Consider the following 20,310-nt stretch of genomic DNA (forward strand, 5'->3'; position numbering starts at 1 on the left):
AATTGTCGGAGTTATGAATGCTGGGAGTGTATGTTTGGTAAACCTTTCCAGTTCAACTGTGTGTGTGCGTACTGGCTTCGGTGATTCACTAGTACAGGGGTTTAACGGCTTAAGATGGGTTTTGATTATCAGTTAATCGATGCAGATACAATTTTCTGCGTCTGTATGTGTAGTTGTGTACTACTGTCGTGAGTTTGTGAGTCACATTGGTCTAATTTCAGCCTCCGTTATACGTTCCGTATGACTAGTTTCATATCTGTGTGTCTCGAATGTGCGCGCTGTGCAGTCTGTTTACAACACGGGTCGCTCACAAATTTAACGTGTGCTTGCTTATGTAGAAACAATGCAAGATAACGAGACCTTTCATTATAACGTCTTGCAACTATGGTTATGACTAAGATATCAAGTATTTACTCCCGGAAAATCTTTATGTATGGTGATAATGAGTATATTGTTAAATTGGTCATGACAAACCAATAAAAAAAAAACGCGAATTAACCGGTGGCAACACAGTAACTACATGCATCATTGTTTACAATGAACGGTGGTTGGGCTGTTGTTGTAGCCACCGGTTAATTCGCGAATTTTTATTGGTTTGTCATCGTTAGTTCATGCCAACCGCTGAGTGCCAACGACGAGAAATCTCGTTATTTAATCGTTATTTTTTTTATTATCGATTTCCATAAATGTTTCATCAATCTAGCCTCACGTTACCAGTGGGGATCCGTCTGAGCTCGAACAGGGAAAATACCGCCCCCTATCGTCTCTCTGGATGGTATTGCACCCATTGGATTGGACTGAATGAAATGGATGGGAAAAAAAGAGTCCGGAATCCACATTTTACTTGTCAGGCATGTAACCGGAGACGATCCCAGTCATTGCCCACCCTGAGAACAGCGTGGAATATGTGTTACCAGTACCCAGCGTTGGATCAATAAACGCGATCGCTATTTGGAATGGCGATCAGGAATTGGAATAATCTTTTTGGAGAACATCTGATCTGAGGTAAGGAATTTATTTGACCAGTCTTGGGATAATCGGAGCTCTTTTCATCTATAACTCAACGTGTCCCATATGTGTGTGTGTGGCTGTGAGTGTGTGTGTGCTGATCAGGAAATAAGATAATCGATTTTTCAGCCCGCTTCTCTAGCGTGCATAAGTACACATATACTATCGATAATCTAGCGTTTATTTGAAAACAATTCGGGGAGCTCCAGTAGCTCACCATGTACCGCGAGTGCTATTTCAGCGCCGTGGACAACCGTGCTCGTCACGGATCTGGGGCTGAGCGAGTTCGAATCCCGGACTGCAGCCGTGCCTTTCCCAGAGTGTCTTCCCCCCCATCTGAACCCTTTCAGCCTGCTTCTGTCGGTCGAACTTGACCAAGTATAAATGCGATAAACGTATAAAAGAGCCAGGGAAATGGCCAAAGTTTATTAATAATAAAAAAAAAAAAAAAAAAAAAAAAATCATAAAAATAGGCTGAAAAATTACGTGTTGTGTATTCCAGTAAAGCGCGATTCATGCAGAATCTCTTTTTTTCTGTGAAGTTTAAAAAAACTAGCATTTTTCAAAATGGTATAAAACGGAAATGAACCGATTAAAAAACAATCAGTTTCAACAATGTTGACTGGAAACAAGTCATAGATAAGCGATGGGCGTATTAGACACATAGCCATAATTTAAGATATAGTTTATGCGTTCGCAAATGTGATCGCCCTCCCATTGACTACAGCGCTGGCACTCAAGTGCTATTTCTGGCCCCCCCTGCTGGCACTCAAAGGGTTAAGCCCAATAACGTATATACTTGGTTGGCCATGAAAGTGTTAAAGTTGATTTAATAAAAATGAAAAAAAATCTGATTAATCACTTTATTCAAATTGAGGATTTAGTTTGAGGATATTTTATATTAAAAAAAAATATATATATATATATTTTTTTTTATTATAAACGAAGGTTCGAATGACCGTTCGAAAAACCCTGACGAAGTTCGAAACCCAAAAACAGGCTTGGGGGACAGATTTACGGTATATACAGCATTATTGTACATGCCATCATACAGAGTTGGGTTACGTATATGCAGATATATAGGAGGATTACATGCAGGTATATTCAGACAGATATAGGGCTAGACTGTTTGCATTGGATGACTGACTTGTTTTAAGAACAATGTGTCAAGAAAACATGGGGAAGGGATGGATTTGATATGAGAGAACGAGATCCAGGACACGTAAGCACATTAAATCAATGTCTAGGGATGTGAGGGAACGCATCATTCAATTCAACATTATTGCTTCTACTGGACTCCCTCCAGACTGTTTAGACTTAATAGATACGCCAAACTGCTGGCGATGCAAGCCTGAGGAAGGACACCTAATGCATGTTTTATGACCCTGTGACAATGTCCAAGAAGTTTGAGCAAGGATACAGGATAATGTTTGTGAGACCTTTTAGAGACAAAAAATTCCATTCAGCCCTATTTGTTTGAGGTGATGGATCGGTCTTCACAGAAGGAGACGCACACATTAATAGTTGGGTCCAAACTACTGATAGGAAGACAGATTCTTCTAAGAGGAGGATGAAAGAATGAGGGAGTGCCTTCATTCCAAAGTGGGCTGCGGAGATGGTGTAGCTGCATTTGAAAATGTGTCCTATAAAAAGGTTTGGAAGATTGGAAGCATACATTTAAAAATGGAACAAATACTGTTTTTGAAGGCACCCGACATGGGGTTATACTCCGTGGGAGATTAGTATTATGTCTCAATCCAAGCAAGGACAAAAACATGCATTTGTCTCAGAACTGGTCTGTAGGGATGGGAATAGAAAACCGGTTCCATTATCCGATACCTGGAATCGCATGCCTCCGTGACTAACGATTCCCTTATCGCTGCAAGGTTTTAGTTGTGCATAACGTTAGCGCCACGCATGTAGCCATGGCAGACTATTTGATTCCTTAAAGCCTCGAAATTGCCTGGGTTTTGATCATATGCTCCCGAAATGCTCCCGCTGTTTGGCTGCTTCTATGTGCAGTGAAAACTACTCTAATGCTTTAGAACCTAGTCATTGATTTAGTTCAGGGTAACCTAAGATTAGCCGCGGAGCTAGCGCTAGCTAACATGAGCTAACGCTAGCTAATCAAGCTCACAGAGAGAGATAAACAGCTGACAGCAGGTAGTAGTTACAAATACAATAAAAAAGGGGGTGGGGCTGTTGTGTAAACCTTGTACTCTTTAGTTCACATATAATAAGAGACGGAGAGCGTGTGATGATTTGTTTACTAGTCGGTAAGCCAGGAAGTACCGTGCAACATACAAAAGTGTCCATGTAGCAACACAAGCCAATACCTTACAGGACAGGGGCCCGGGGAGGGAGCTGTGTGTGTGTGTGTGTGTGTGTGGCTGTGTGTGTGTGGCTGTGTGTGTGTGTGTGTGTGTGTGTGTGTGTGTGTGTGTGTGTGTGTGTGTGTGTGTGTGTGTGTGTGTGTGTGTGTGTGTGTGTGTGTGTGTGTGTGTGTGTGTGTGTGTGAGAGTGAGACAGAGAAGTCAGAGGAATAACGACCTGTTGAATGCAACTACTGTTCAATAGATTAAATTAGTTTAAGAATAAAAAAATAAATACATTTAAAGAGAATCTCAAATACATTATTTTATTTAAAGGAAAACTCCAACATTTTGGGAAATTAGCTTATTTAACATCTTCCCTGGAGTTAGACAAGAAGATGCATACCTTTTTTGTCTGTGCGTGCATTTAGCTTAGGGAACAGTCGCTCTGTTAGCGTAGCTTAGCTTCATCACTGGAAGTGGGGGAGGGTTTGAGCCTGACGTTCCCTACAGTGCCCTACAGTCACGAAATACACTCCAAATACAACTCCAAAACGTTCATGTAAACATGTTGTGACCTGTGTATTCACCACGTGGAGAAATAAAAAATAATTGAATTAGACAATTACGTTTTATAAGCAAATATACTCTGAACAATTTTTTTGACCAACCACTACTCTATGAGCGCAGCCAGTGATTTCAACGTGACGCTGTGTGTGTTTACATTCTCATTCATTCAAAAGATCCAAACCGATTGAAGTTTATGGATACCATGACTTGAAATCTTCTTACCTCCCCAATTTAGAAAACAGTAATTCAATGGCTGGTATTGATATACTACTAACTACTGCACGCTAACGGAGCTAACCGGACACTCAAGCAGATAACGAGAGCAATGACTTCCTTTCTGGGGGGTTTCAAAATAAAAGAGCGACGTCTATAGCAGCGGAATACGTTTATTTTGTACATTATCTAACGTTAACACGAACCTAAACTAACGTTACAACTAACCTAAAGTTAGTTTAGGTTCGTGTTAACGTTAGATAATGTACAAAATGAACGTATTCCGCTGCTATAGACGTCGCTCTTTTATTTTGACAACCCCAGAAAGGAAGTCATTATATGCTTTGCGATCCTGGTCTGTGTTAGCTCCGGTTAGCTCAGAGCGTCCGGTATATAACAATACCAGCCATTGGATTACTGTTTTCTAAATTGGGGAGGCTTTTAATCATCAAGGTAAGAAGATTTCAAGTCATGGTATCCATAAACTTCAATCGGTTTGGATCTTTTGAATGAATGAGAATGTAAACACACACAGCGTCACGTTGAAATCACTGGCTGCGCTCATAGAGTAGTGGTTGGTCAAAAAAATTGTTCAGAGTATATTTGCTTATAAAACGTAATTGTCTAATTCAATTATGGAGTGTATTTCGTGACTGTAGGGCACTGTAGGGAACGTCAGGCTCAAACCCTCCCCCACTTCCAGTGATGAAGCTAAGCTACGCTAACAGAGCGACTGTTCCCTAAGCTAAATGCACGCACAGAGACAAAAAATGTATGCATCTTCTTGTCTAACTCCAGGGAAGATGTTAAATAAGCTAATTTCCCAAAATGTTGGAGTTTTCCTTTAAGTGTAGGCTATAGTTAATGTTTTATTTTTTACAGTTTTTGTATTTTTCTGACATGGGGGCTCAACAATAAATGACAGAAATGTCAAGTTGCATGTTGTTATTCTAACCAGCTTAGTTCTGTTGCATTTCCAATTTATTTATTTAAATCAAAAATTGATCAGGAATCGATAAAGAATCGATAAAGAATCAAATCGATAAGCAGAATCAATAATGGAACCGTATCGATAAAATCCTATCAATTCCCATCCCTACTGGTCTGTTTGTCAAGATATGCCTTGTTCCAAACATCCGAGTCCAGAGCATTTGATGTGTATCTCTGACGGATTTGGGGGGGGGTGTATGTATAATTCATATTTTTTGTGTGGTGCATATGTCCTCAGTCAGCACCTGTACAGGCATCATGGCGACCTGCTGGCTGTAGGCCTTCGTCTGGGCGTTGGCCGCTGCCATGGCTTCCACGCTCACAGCCTGGCTTGGGACAGCCTGGCTCGGGACAGCCTGAATCGGGACAGCCTGAATCGGGACAGCCTGGCTCGGGACAACCTGGCTCGGGACATCCTTGACCGGCTCTGCGTTCTTGGCTGCCTCCCATTCTGTGGAGAGAGGGATAACGGGGGAGGGAGAGAGGGAGAGAGAGAGAATGAGAGATGAGTAAAAACAACATCATTCATCCGTTTCGTTGTTTGGGTTTGAAGAGCTTAGCTGCGTCTTTGCGCTCTAATCTTTGTCCTCCATCTTTCAAGTGTGTATGGGGGGGTTCCCTCAATAGGATTTCCTAAAGGATTGGGTCTATTACCATAACAAAACAAACAAGCAAAGGAAACAAGATCCAGTTAGATAATCAAATGCAAGGAAGTGTCTTGCGTCTGATGTTTGTGGTGTTCTCACTATGTATGAGTGTGTTTACACACTAACCAGCACGATCACCAAGTCAATAAACATAGTGACGGCAGAAGAGTGTGTTGGTGTGTTTATAGTGACCGCAGAAGAGTGTGTTGGTGTGTGTTTATACTTTATAGTGAGCGCAGAAGAGTGTGTTGTGGTGTGTTTTAGGCCTGTCCCGACTAAGGATTTGTAATCGACTTTGATTGAGCAAAATGTGCAGTCAATTTTTTTTTAAAAGGGATTGGATCAGAAACCTCAGAATGTTATCTTTCAAAAGAGACCAGGCTTATGCATGTGCTATAAGTATAAAGTATAGTATTTTGGTTTGCCAAAAAAGTATGCAGTCCTCAAAAACGAAAACTTCATTAGTGAAGCGTAACGCGTGGGAGGTTTATTGTTTATTATTGTTTATTAGCAAAGGATCCCCATTAGCTGACGACAAGACGTCAACTAGTCTTCCTGGGGTCCGAGACAACATTAAAACATTACAACATATACATTGCAATTAAAACATAATACAATTAAAACATAGCAAGACATACCAAATAAGGAAACACAACATAGCAAGACGTACCAACCGAGGAACCACAACAACATTAACACACAAACATATTATATCTAAATATGTACATCAACGGTAACATATTGCATATCTCAGCATTGTCAATATTGGCTACATGTAAGATTTTAATTTATTTTTGAAGCTTGCTACACCTCTTATGTCACGTATGTCACTTGGAAGATAATTCCATGCCCTGATAGCCCTATATAAAACTGTTCTTTGCATACTGTTAGTATTTGTATGGGGTAGAATAATCTGCCCTCTACTTGCCCCTCTGGTAAAATGCATGTGCACATTTGAGGCGTAAATTATTTTATCCGTGATATATTTAGGACTGTGGGTTGTGATCACTTTATGAAAACAAATTAAAAGGTTGGCAGAAAGTCTTTTCTCAACACTCCAACAACTAAGACGTTCATGCATTTGAACAACACTAGTCCTATATGAACAACCAAGAACGAGTCTTGCTGCCTTATTTTGTACCACTTGTAACCTATTTAGCGACTGCTTTGAAGCAGAAGCCCACACTACAGAACAGTAATCCAAGTGGCACAAAACCAAAGCACAAACAATCTGATTAAACAGTGCAAATGGAAGGAATGGTGAAAAATTCCTGGCAGTAGCAATAGCTCTACCCATTTTAAAAACAGTTTTGTTTATGTGATCAGACCATGATAAAGTACTATCAAGCCAAAGGCCTAGAAGCTTAGTTTTTTCAACCTGATGTATAGGTTGACCTGCAATTTGTAGAACCAATGTAGGTTTACGTGCCAATCTTTGATTGGTCCCAAAAAGCATACAAACAGTTTTTGATATGTTAAGCACCAGCTTATTTGTTTTTATCCAGTCATATAAAATGTCCAATTCACCAGCCAAAACCTGATTGAGCTCAGAGTTTGTAGCTGCAGCATAATAAAGGGTTGAATCATCAGCATATAAAGTCAGACTAGCCTGATGAATAGAAAAAGGCATATCATTAGTAAAAATAGAAAATAAGAGGGGCCCCAGGCAACTCCCCTGTGGGACACCGCATTCTAACCCTCTACTGCCTGACAAAGCACCATTAAAATAGACCCTCTGAGACCTCGAGGACAAATAACTCCTAAAAAATAAAATTGCTGAGTTATTAAAACCATAGCAGATGAGTTTTTGTATTAAAAGATTGTGATCAATCACATCAAATGCGGCACAGAAGTCTAACATAATAGCACCCACCAGCATTGAACTATCGATAGCTGAAAGCCAACTATCAGACATTTGTGTCAAAGCAGTACTGGTCGAATGACCTGCCCTGTATGCATGTTGGTGTACAGTTGTTATGTCATTAGCTGAAAAGTAGGCCTGGACTTGCTCAGACACAATTTTTTCCAGTAATTTACTGAGAACGGGTAAAATGCTAAAAGGCCTACTGTTGGGACCTCCAAAAGGTAATTTAGCATCTTTAGGAAGTGGAATGATCTTTCCCTCCTTCCATAACAAAGGACACATGCCACTGATTAAACACCTATTAAAAATGTGACAGATTGGTGCAGAGATATGAGACACAGCTATTCTCAACAATTTGCTATCCAGGTGGTCGTTACCAGTGGATTTAGAGACTGGTAGAGAGCGCAATAGCCTATCCACAGTCACAATATCCACCTGTTGGAATTCAAAGACACAGTTTATATCCTTCATAATGTGTTCTTTTATCAACACATCAGAGTTGTTATTGACAGTATTATCCATTCCCTGCCTAAGCTTGGACACCTTGTTTACAAAATAGTCATTAAAATAATCAGCAATGTGAAGAGGCTTAGTCAGATAAATACCACCTTCTGATTCCACAAACGAAGCCAGGGCAGATTTTTTACCCATGATTTCATTCAGTACATTCCAGAGTTTTTTTTACTGTCCCTACTGCTTTCTGAGATTTTCTGCTTATAATAGGTTCTCTTACTTAATCTGTTAATTTTAGTAATCTGGTTTCTTAATTTACGCTGCCTTCACCATTTCCTGCCTTTCGCTGAGCAGGCGCCCAGACCTGACCTGCGGTCCACAACGCCAGATTCCCACCCACTACTTCCCTCCCCCTAACTCAGCCAAACGAGTTAGTAAGACGACCGGCCCAAGCCGCAGGGCAATGCTGACTCCGGGAGTCGAGACCGCAGCCTCTTGCATTGGTGACGAGCGCAATCTCCGCTACCCGACCGCCCCACATGATCCAATTCTTCTCACTCACTGTCTTCACTCGGGTACACACACGCTGCTGCTGCAGTGCACGCCTTGCCCCTCCCCCTCACAGGCCCGTCTCGTCAACAAACCCTCTGGCAAGAGTCGAGTGCAGCTCCTCTTTCAACATAACTGAAGCATTAAACAAAATGGCCCAGTAAACTATTCACTTTAGTTTAATACATGAGACATTGTCTAACGTTATCTAGCTGGCTAGCTACTGATATCAATGTCTGATATCATTGGCATTCGTTTTCGCAGCTGTTGGCTAGCGTTGGCTACCTAGCTAACGCTACTGTTTAAACAAAATGGCCCAGTAAACTATTCACTTTAGTTTAATACATGAGGCGTTGTCTAACGTCATCTAGCTGGCTAGCTACTGATATCAACGTCTGATGAAATCATTGGCTTTTGCAGCTGTTGGCTAACTAGCTTTCGTTCTTCATAGCTGTAACTGAACGCCAATGATGCTAGCCTTATGTGATCTTATGAGTTGCAGTTCATAGGAAAATACTTTTGACTATAATGGTCAGAAGCAAATTAACTTAAATACTGTTATGCTTAACACCCAGTACGGTTCACTTTACTTAATTTCTAAGATTAGATTAGATAATTTAGTCCGGACTTTGAGAATGCCCGTGTTAGACCTGGCTACAGTATAATACTGCCAGCTGCTATAAGAAAACCAAAAACTAGGGATGTCCCGATCAAATTTGTTTGCTCCCGATCCGATCCCGATCATGTGATTTTGAGTATCTACCGATACCGATCTTTCCCGATCCGATCAACAAAAAAAATATTTAATAAAAAAATAAATAAAATTCCCCCATCCCAATTTCTCACATTACATTCACCCTGAATGTTGACGTTATCCAGGTGAAAAGTTAACTTCATTCAAGCGAGGCATTGCAACCGGAGTAATCTAAAAACTCCGCCTCCAACCTGCTGCTTCATGAGAGCAATGGCGCCATCGTCTGTAAAAATCAGGTGACTGCAAGTTCTGCAACTAGTGGATGTCCCTCATCCTTGACATAAATCATTTGATGTATAATTAAATCAAAGGAAATGCGTTTGTTTTGGCAAAATTCTTCTGCTCTGTGTGACAATAAATAAATGATGATATGCAATTTAAAACCAAAACTAAGGCCTCAGTATGAGTTTAAGACGTGAACATGTTCATGTTTGTTGAATAAAAACATATCCCGATCTTCTGAAAATCACGTGATCGGCCCCCGATCCCGATCACGTGATCGGACCGGAACATCCCTACCAAAAACGATCGGTATCGGCAGTGTATCGGCCGATATGGCTCATTGATGATCGGTGATCAATATTGGTGACAAAAAAACACGATCGGGGCATCCCTAATTACGATTAATTCATTTACCATCGTTGACAGTCTCCTGGTCAATGATTCCCCCTTCGGCGAAGTCGTCCAGGTCGTTCAACTTCACCTTCTCCCAGGGGATGTAGGAGACGCCCAGCTCCACGTCCCAGAACTGCTTGTACTCCTGCTTCACGCCCTTGTTCAGGGCCCACGCGATCTGGACGAGACACACGCAGACGAGCAAGCCAAGAAATGTCAACGGAGCAAAATAAACAAACAAAAAAGGTATATATGTGACCAGACAAGGGCTCGATAGCAAAACATATCCATGGAGGTGGGGCTGACAAAAATAAAAATAAAAACGTCTCATTCATCATCCCAAACATGCGACCTTATGGAGGTCAAAGGAAAATCATATTAGCTCAACGGCAGGGGGGGGGGGGGGGGTAGAATCAAGAGAAATCTAATCACAGTGGTGGTGGTGGGGGGGGTTGTACCTTGATGGTCTTGGTGCCCATCTTGTGGCCGGGGCTCAGCTTCTGGCGAGCGCGGAAGGCGTCCTGTCTGTGGACCATGCAGATGTAGGCGCAGCCTCTGGGTGGGATCATCTGGGGGAGACAAGTCAAGTGTTAATCCCCTTGGGGGAAACGCAGGTAGCAACATGGGGGAGGGGAGGTACAGGCAGGAGTATACAACAATAATAATAATAATAATAATAATAATAATAATAATAATAATAATAATAATAATAATAATAATAATAATAATAATAATAATAAAAATAATAATAATAATAATAATAATAATAACTACAATAGTGGAACGGCATATCCTATCAATAAAAAATAATAGTATACATGGAAGATGGAGAAGGTAGGACACGGGGGGGGGGGGGGGTAAGTGAGAAGACATGACAGCGGAACAGACGATGGCAGGGAGGAGAGAAGGGACAAGTGGGGTGAGAGATGGAGAAGAAAAAGGACAGATAAAAAACAGGAAAAGAGAAACAGCAGCAGAGACGGAATATGAAGGACACAGGAATGGAAAAATGGAAAGGAATAAGTAGGAATAAAATGGCGATAAAGAGGCCAGACAGTTAATAACAGGGTGCTGAGATCACAACAAGGTAATGACAAACTCTCTGACTCACAGGACAGATCATTCATATTTCCTCAGAGATCACAGAGGTCGCTCCGCCGGCTAACGGCATAATAAGGAGTTATGGGAAGGGAATACGGAGCTTAAGAGACTGGGGGGTGGGGGGTGGAGAGCTCTACTCACATTGATGGACTCTATCTGGCCAAACTCCTCGAACAAGTTGGTGAGGTCCTGTTGGGTGGCCTTCTTATCCACCTGGCCCAACCACAGAGTCGTACTGCACACTGGGGGCAGAGCGGTGGAGAAAAAAGGTATTAACCGTGAGATTGGAATGCTGAGAACTGAGAATTCTAAAATAGAATTATGAGGAAGAAAATTCCCCAAAAGCTTTAATCCATCAAAATATAACAGGGAGGCAAAACAATATAGTGTGAAAAAGTCAAGACTGGGATATTCATTCAATCTTTATTTATACTCGATAATACACTGAGTAATTAAACTCATTTACAGTGCCGTTGAGATGTTACATACACAAGTGTCGCAGTGTGTATGTAACATCTCGACATGTTGACCTCAACAGAAATATGGAAGGTATCAGAGGACTTCTTAGGTTGGGGTGCCTACCCACAACACGGTAAAACAAGGTCTGTAGACACAAAATGTTGATGACATACAGGACACACAACAACTGCCTTTTGGCCTCCTCCCATTAATTCACATCAAGAGACAAATCAAGGTAACATCTGTCAACAACAATCCCTTCTCATGGGGGGGGGGGGGGGGTCCCTTACCGCTGAGTGCCCTGGATTGTATGGGAGGCAGTCCTTTCTTCAGCCGCTCTTTCTCTCGCTCACGAGCGCGGTTCTCACTGGAGTACGACCGTGACGACTTCCTCTTGCGGTCCCTGGAGCGCGAGCGAGACCTCTTGCGGTGCTTGCGTTTGCGCGAGCCGGACCGTGACCTGGACCGTCTCCTCTTGGGAGATCTACAGAGTAGAACACAGTGGCTATATTTAGTTTTTTTATTGTCATCAGATTTAGGCTGCGGTTACATTAAAAGGGAAAACAACAACGTTTCATTTCACTTTTCTGAACGTTGCGTTTATGCAGTCAGGTTAGACGCCGTTTGTCTCCTGTATGCGCGGGAGGCATTTGTCGCATGCACAAGTCAGACAGAGAGAGAGAGCACAGAGCGCACGTGTGTGCATGTCATATTTAGGCATAATTTCAGCAGAGAAGTCAGTGATGAAGTGCTTATTGTATTTTGGGGGTCGGTATATCACCGCGCACAGTACATGGTGATAGCGACCCAGTTCAAACATATTCAGCTCGAAGCTGGAGAATGAGGCCGATGACAGTTGACAGTTGTCAGTTTTTTTTTTTTTTTTACTTTACATTTTTTATTAACATTTATAGACAAACACTTACACCATACCTACAATGACATCAACAACACAACAGTACATCCACCTGGGCCCCTTGAATTCGGCCGTGCTCAGCCTCCCAGACCTCCATGAGGGCCCCCACCCCCAGAAACAGGGCTCCCCCACATCCCAGGGCCGTCTCACGCGTGGCCCGAGTATTCAGCGACACGGGTAACTTGTCCTCCCATGCTACCCAGCACCCCACCCCACCCCACCCCACCCCACCCCACGGCCGACGACCCCACAACATCCAAGACCCCACTCCCACTATTTGCGTCTTGTTCTAGCAGCGTTCTGTGATATCATCATCATCATCTGTCATAAAGGGCACGCGGACGTCGGTGTCTAGTGCGCATCGGTGTGAACGGCTCCGTATCTGGCTCACGCAGTTTACATGCCACCGTTCCAAGGGACTGTTGAGAATGAAAACCCCCTTTGAGAGTTGCCGCTAGGAAAACGAAAATGCCAGCAAAAACGGCGTTGCCTTTTAACTTGGACATGCAAACGAAATAATTCGAAAATACAACGTTGCTGTTTTCCGTCAGTGTAACCAAGGCCTTAAACACTTCAACAAGCCTGTTAAATATGAGCTGCCTGTATTTAGAAAGCCTACATCCATTTAAAAAGGGAAATTCCACTGCAGAGGTGTGTAATATGACACATTGTTGCCCCAGAGTAGAATTATAAAACTTGAAATGTGCCCTCAATAAAGTGCAAATCTCCACCGGGCTGCACGGGGGACAGACAAACACACTGACCGCTCTCCTTATAGTTATTAGGATTAGCATGCGAACACTAACAAACACACAGACAAACACACTGACCGCTCTCCTTATAGTTATTAGGATTAGCATGCGAACACTAACAAACACACAGACAAACACACTGACCGCTCTCCTTATAGTTATTAGGATTAGCATGCAAACACTAACAAACACACTGACGAGCTCCTTATAGTTATTAGGATTAGCATGCAAACACTAACAAACAGACAAACACACCGACCTCCCTCTCAAATGACAAAAGCAGACGTGGCTATGTTTCATGAGATACAAAAGGGACAAGACTAGGGTTGCAAATTGTAAGCATGTTCCTTACTCGATCATTGATAACGCTAATGATCAATTCATCGATTGTAACTAAAGATACCCAATTTACCAAACAACAAATGTATTTGTTTCCTCAATCAAAAGGTTTATTTCCGCAGCAGCGACATTTTGCATTCTCGCAACATTGCATGGCATATAAAACAGGCCTAGAAAACACATTTATGTCGACTTTAAGCGGGCGACCTGCATATGTGCCAAAGAAAGTCACTTCCGACAAAATAATCAAAAGCATGTACTTAACAAATACAAATTCTAAACACGGTTTTATTAACTTAATAAATAACAAAAAATCTATTTATGTCCAATAGGCCTAAATAAATAACAGATTACACGCATAAAACGCTGAAAACACGGGTATATAGAGGTACTGGCATGCCAGCTTTGCCAGCCTAGGGAATCTCCCTGCATTGAATTTCCACCAGTCGGATTTGTATCCAGGGATGGGGAATGGCTTATTTTAACTGTTACACGAGGTGGTCTGCCATATGCCGACCCAGTAAACTTCTAATGTTAGTTAGCAACACCGCAGTGGTGACTCGCCAGTCCTCTGTGATTTAGTAGCAAGTCACGGTAACATCGTTTTCGGTTGTCAGGGCAGTTGAGGTGTCTGTCGTCAATGCAACCTCGCGAGCACCGGTGCCGTTAGCTGGCTCCGCGAGCAACTCCTAACTTTGCATCGGTGTAGCTCTCCTCGATGCACGAGGTGGTTGTGCCTCAGGATGAGATATGGCACGCTGGCTCAAGCAGGTGTATCATTTGCTAAAATCCTTCGGCGTCTACCATATCGATTGTGCAGTTTTCGATAAATGTGCAGACTGAATTGGGTTATTTTTTCAAAATCAACGCTTCTCTTATGCTTAATTTTGCAAGTTGCCATCCCTCATGTTTTTTTTCCTCGCTTATTTTCCAGACGGAGGTAGTTGCCTCCTCGTCATAGTTATATTGCGCCCTCTATCTGTTCATAGAAACATGCTTTGAAAATACACCATTTTACTGACGGCTGCAATGTAATAAGAGGCAGACAACATTGTAACATATCATTGTTTGATAGATCGAGTAAATGGCATGTGCTCGAGTAAATCCTTAACGATCAATCAATAGATCTTTGATTAATCGTTAACATCCCTAGACGAGACAAACATGGAGGCGTGGTTAACCTAAAACAATAGAAGTAGTAGTCTGTATGCCTGATTGCTTTTACCAAACGGTTCGTGTTTCCACGTTCCCGTTTTGCGCTCCGATTGGCCACTGACGTTTCTGGTCATGTGACATGTGCGCCCAATCGTGTGACGGCAAGTACTTTGGACGGTTAAGCTTAGGCGCTCTTTCGAAGTTGGTTAAGGTTAGAGTTTGTCTTAGAGCAGGGCGATATCGTGTGACGGCAAGTTCTTTCGCCGGTTAAGCTTAGGCACTCTTTCGAAGTTGGTTAAGGTTAGAGTGTGGATTGTAGGCATTAGGTAGTTTGCTGCTGTCGAGGCGGAAATGGGTGAGTCATGCGATTGGGCGCACATGTCACATGACCAGAAACGTGCGTGGCCAATCAGAGCGCAAAACGGGAATGCGGAAACACAAACAGTTTGGTAAAAGCATAGACGCCGTCTGTACTGAGTTCATTGGCACCTCCCATAAGTCTATAAGATCAATAAAGGAACGCAGTGTTCTTGCAATGAATGATTCATTATGGTTCTCACATGGAGTGTGTATGCACACACATGCATGCGAGTATGTGTGCATCAGTTGTATGTGTGTCTGTCCTTTTAAGAGAATGTTTTTTTTTATGTGCATGCAGGGCCCACATGGCTCTGCCTTAACGAGCTCCACCTGTGCCCAATTAATTAATATTCCAACTGCCACTACCAAGCCTCAATGCATTTCAATGAGGGCGCATAGCTCACAAAAAGCAAAAAGTATAATAGCAGCAAAGTAATAAAAGCAAAAGCTTAGATATTTCAATATGAGTGCAACAGGGAGTTGACGAAGGTCTGTGTGCAATTATGTGTAACTCAGCTGAAAATTGTGGACTCTAGCTAAAAACACGAGTCAAACTCAAAACTGTAAAATCACTGCTGTGCTCAGTGCCTTATGCAAAGTAATACAGCTCTGTTGACTGTACATTCTTCTCATATGTTACAGAGTTTGAGCTGTAATCCCTTTTGTTAGGTTATTAAGGTTATTAATGGGCCAACAGGGGGTACATGGATCAGGGTTACGTGCTTACTTCGTCCCTTAGTCCAACATGCAAAGCAAAAGGTGGAGCCAGCATGAAATATAACGATAGTTATAATCATAACTCTAGTTGGCCCTAGTTTTCTATGTGAAAGAGGCTAGGAAGGGAGACTACAGGGCATACCCCTGCAGGTGGGTGTGTGCCCTGGTCTCTGATAGGTGCATTGAGTACAATTATTTCAGTGTGTGCCAGTTGGTGCAAGGAGCAGTCCAATAGGTGAAGCAAGACCAGCATCAGCCGGTATAACATAACAGATTGATGATAATAACTATAGTTTTATACATTTGTTAGCATTAGCATGCTAATATGTAAACAAGCTAATGCGTGACAAAGATGCACAGGCAGGAACATTCTTACTATGACACCTCCCATAAGTCTCTACAACACACACTTCATGGGGGGGCTTAATTCAACAGACAATAACGAAAATTAATTCATGCATGAATGTATTTAATGCACATGTATAGCAACGACAATAGATTTACCATGGCATTTCCATGTTGTAAACAGGGGGCCAGAGAGCCAATTCCCTGAGTGATCCTATGTAGTATATTGTGTTCAAAAGGTGTAACTTCACTGATTCTACTGTTTTTCAATGGACAATGTCAAATAAAAAGATTTGTTGTTGACCAATATATTCCAGAATTCAGGTCCCCGGCCTGCTGTCAGCCTATTAAATGGTAAATGGCTGCATTTATATAGTGCTTTTATCCAAAACGCTTTACAATTTGTTCCTAACATTTTACCCATTCATTCACACATTCACACACAGATGGCAGAGGCAACCATGCAAGGTGCCAACCTGCACATCGGGAGCAATTAGGGGTTAAGTGTCAACACGCTGCCGGGGAATCGAACCAGGAACCTGCGGATTACCAGACGACTGCTCAACCTCCTGAGCCACTATCGCCCCCATACTAGTAATGTTTCATCGACCATGGCCTTGTGGTTGATATGCTGTCGGACACAGAAAAACCGACAGACGCATTCCGCCCGGTGGAGATAAACATCTACACAGAGATTTGACACAATGGGCCTCCTTCAACAATACTCTTATTATTTTTCTTATATTCTTGCTTACCTGTCTGTTAGGCTTGGGCGGTATCCTTTTTTTCACACCGTCATACCTTTATGACATAATACCCCGGTGTACGGTATATGACGTATGACTTTCATTTTCATCAGCGGGGGGGGGGGGGGGGGGGGGGCAACCCGTGTTACCAAGTAAAGAAATCATCGTCAGCTCTCAGAATGGTAGTCAGAAGCCCGCACCGTTAGCGTTAGCATCTAGCCTAGCCATGGCAGACTATTTGATTCCTTAAGGGCTAGAAATTGCCTGGGTTTTGGTCATATGCTCCCGAAATGCTCCCGTTGTTTGGCTACTTCTATGTGCAGTGAAAACTACTCGAATGCTTTATAACCTAGTCATTGATTTAGTTCAGGGTAATCTAAGATTAGCCGCAGAGCTAACGCTAGTTAACGTGAGCTAACGCTAGTTAATCAAGCTCAGTAGCTCACAGAGAGAGAGATAAACAGCTGACAGCGGATAGTACAGGACGGTACAAATACAATAAAAAGGCGGGTGGGGGCTGTTGTGTAAACCTTGTACTCTTTAGTTCACATATAATAAGAGACGGATTATTTGCTTGCTCCACCAGTGCACCACAACAACACACACCAACTCTCGTCACAACGCTTTACGGTATTTTCACAGCACTGTCGCAACATTACCGTAAAACATTGATTTTCAATAAGTCAGGATTTCTAAATACCCTGGTATACCGTAATACCGTCATACCGCCCAAGCCTACTGTCTGTTAAGAGAACAATAAGAAAAGCCACAGTCACATTCATCAAGCCGTTCTTAACGTCCAAATCTGTTCTTACCCAGGTCTGTTGCATGATGAATCCCACTCACTCTTAACCTCTTCCAACCGTGGTGAAAATCTGCCTAAAATATATACCTAGGTAAATGGAATATTGCTCCACTTCTACAGGGCCATTTGCATATTCTTGGTATCTAGGGACATCTATGGACATCAGGGAATGTATTCAGTGTCAGAAATATTGCGTCGATTAGTAGGCTTGCTTAAATTGTGATGAAACAAGAATATGAATTATGATTTTTCTTTGCATCTTTGACAGTGAATAACACCATGCTAATAATGACCAAACATTAAAAACTGCCACTGATCTCGTTCAGTACCTTCTTGAGATCATGTGTACAAAGAATCTAAGGAAATTAATAAAGGGAAGATGATTAAACAGAAGGTTCTGTAGATACAGTACTGAATTCTCCCATCCGGACCACTATTTGAAATATTATTATAGAATATAGAATAGGAGGCTTATAAATTACCTTATTATATTCGCCAATTCGCACATTTATATATATGTATGACTCAGTGCATGTTAAGGCTGAGCCCGAACCCTGTTTTTAGGGTTCGAACGTTCGCCAGGGTTTATCGAACGAACGTTCGAACGTTCTTTTTTTGTAAATTTTTTAATAAAAAAAAATGTTTATTACATTTTTTTTATATAATTCTTTTTTTGTATTATAGATCCTACGGAGGGCGGCATTGCATAATCTATTGGTGAAAAAACATGTTGTTTACAGTGGTGGCTGTTCATGTAAACATGTAATTAAACAAAGCACTCAGAAGAAAATAAACAAGCTACTGAGTACTGCATAAAAGTTCTTCCTACTTATGATAAACAATAGCCCTTGCACACCGCAGTCACGTAAGGGGCTAGATAAACATAAGGCATTCGTTTTGTGGCATTAACGTTATATAGTTAGTGTTACACGTTCAATAACAGGTATTCACTCTTGGTCGACGGGAAGGAGAGAGGCGCGCGCCTCGGCTCCTTCCACCGTCTACCTCGGAACGGGGGACGGCAGAGAGACACCGGCGCGGGGGTCCCGCCGGGCTCCCAACACGCCTGCCGCCTCGGCCAGAGTTGTTTCCAACGCAACCACCTCCCGCCATGAAGCTCGCGCTCCGTGGCCGAAAAAGGCTGGTATTCATTAATGATCCTTCCGCAGGTTCACCTATGGAAACCTTGTTACGACTTTTACTTCCTTGGCGGGGAGCTAACGCTATGTTAATGCTTCTCGCAAGCAGATCAATGGCGGCATTGCCGGAAGTAAAAAATAATAATAAACGCTTGCCGATTGGTGGTAACAGCAGAGGCGGGTGCAAGCGGTGTGACGTAATTGGCAGAATCGCCTGTCATTCAATCAAAATTGTTCTATTGCATTGGTTGAGACTAGAGCTCTGGTTGAGTATCCAGCAACAGCCCGGCAGAGACCATACTGGTTGAGCCGAGCGACTCGGGGGACGCGCCGCTTCACATCGCCTCACCGTCGTTGCGCCTGCTTTATTTTTTTTCACCGAACGTTCGAACCCATTAATTAAAGTCCGAATGTCAGCTTAACTAACGAACGTTCGAACGTTCGGGCTCAGCCTTAGTGCATGTGTGTGTGTGTTCCTGTGGGTGGCTCATCGCATGCGTGTGTGTGTTATCTGAAGACAAATAAAGACTTATACACTTATACGTACGTACTGTATAGTGCGAAATAAATCGTTCCAGCAAAGTAGGCTTTGTCAATACTGAACGACTGTGCGCTTGTCAAGAACCAATCACGCAGTAGGTTGGGAAATACTGGATCTGTCACCAGTCATCTGTCTCTGAAAGGTCCCTGTGGCTAAAACCCCGATTGCGCTCAGAACTTGTAGGAGCGGAGCGGAGAGGAGAGAAGAGATGTTGTAAATATGCGTTCTATGCGTACGCCTGGGCAGCCAGCATCTAACTTTTCTAACAGCAATATATAATCCATTTCAAAAGCAGAACGCATGCAATAAGTTATAATAATAACAATTATTGAAAAGTTCTGGGTTTATAAAGTAGTATTTATGGGTATTTGGGGGCAATTGACCAATGGTTTGCTTTCAACCCATGAACTCCTTCCTCTCTCACCTTATATATTTTTTTTATTGCATCTACTAAAACTGTATTGTTTGTTTTGTAAAGTGTCTTTGAGCATTAGGAAAAGCGCTATATAAATCTGATGTATTATTATTATTATTATTAGGAATGGCTTTTTAAAATGTTTCTCATCTGGGTAAGAGTTTCTTTTTTTATCCACTTTTTCTCCTTATTTTTCTATTTTTTCTCCAATCCCAATTTCGCATTGCCAATTCTCCCCTCCCCCGTCTTGAATGTTGCTAGACTATGCCTCCCACTGGTCGGCTGTAGTGAGGATAGAAGCCTTGCATCACGTGTCCCCTCCGGTACACGAGGAGGCAGCCTGTCGCATCTTTTCAGTGGCGAGGAGTAACGCGTGGGAGGCTCATGCTGCCCCCGATACTTCCCGTCTCTGCTGTACAGGCGTCACCCAACCGACCTGTATGAGTCGCTGTCCACAACGTCCAATCCCCACCCATCAACTTTCCACCCGCTACCTCTGCCAATTGAGATAGTATGACGACTGGTCCAAGCCGCAGGCAATGCTT

The 20,310-nt window shown here is 42.5% G+C and overlaps 1 protein-coding gene across 1 annotated transcript in view; it reads right to left on the reverse strand.

The window, feature by feature from the left end:
• The window catches only part of scaf8 (SR-related CTD-associated factor 8), a 111,272-nt gene that overhangs the window by 25,794 nt on the left and 65,168 nt on the right, over window positions 1-20,310 (reverse strand). The window contains exons 12-16 of the mRNA XM_084311577.1: window positions 11,826-12,019; window positions 11,218-11,318; window positions 10,434-10,544; window positions 9,997-10,153; window positions 5,339-5,544 (exon numbers count right to left, since the gene is read on the reverse strand). Of these exons, the coding sequence (XP_084167703.1) occupies window positions 5,339-5,544; window positions 9,997-10,153; window positions 10,434-10,544; window positions 11,218-11,318; window positions 11,826-12,019 (769 nt within the window). The remainder of the gene's footprint in view (window positions 1-5,338; window positions 5,545-9,996; window positions 10,154-10,433; window positions 10,545-11,217; window positions 11,319-11,825; window positions 12,020-20,310) is intronic.

This window comes from Notolepis coatsorum, assembly GCF_963971535.1.
Source record: "Notolepis coatsorum genome assembly, chromosome: 3".
NCBI classification, from domain to species: Eukaryota; Metazoa; Chordata; class Actinopteri; order Aulopiformes; family Paralepididae; genus Notolepis; species Notolepis coatsorum.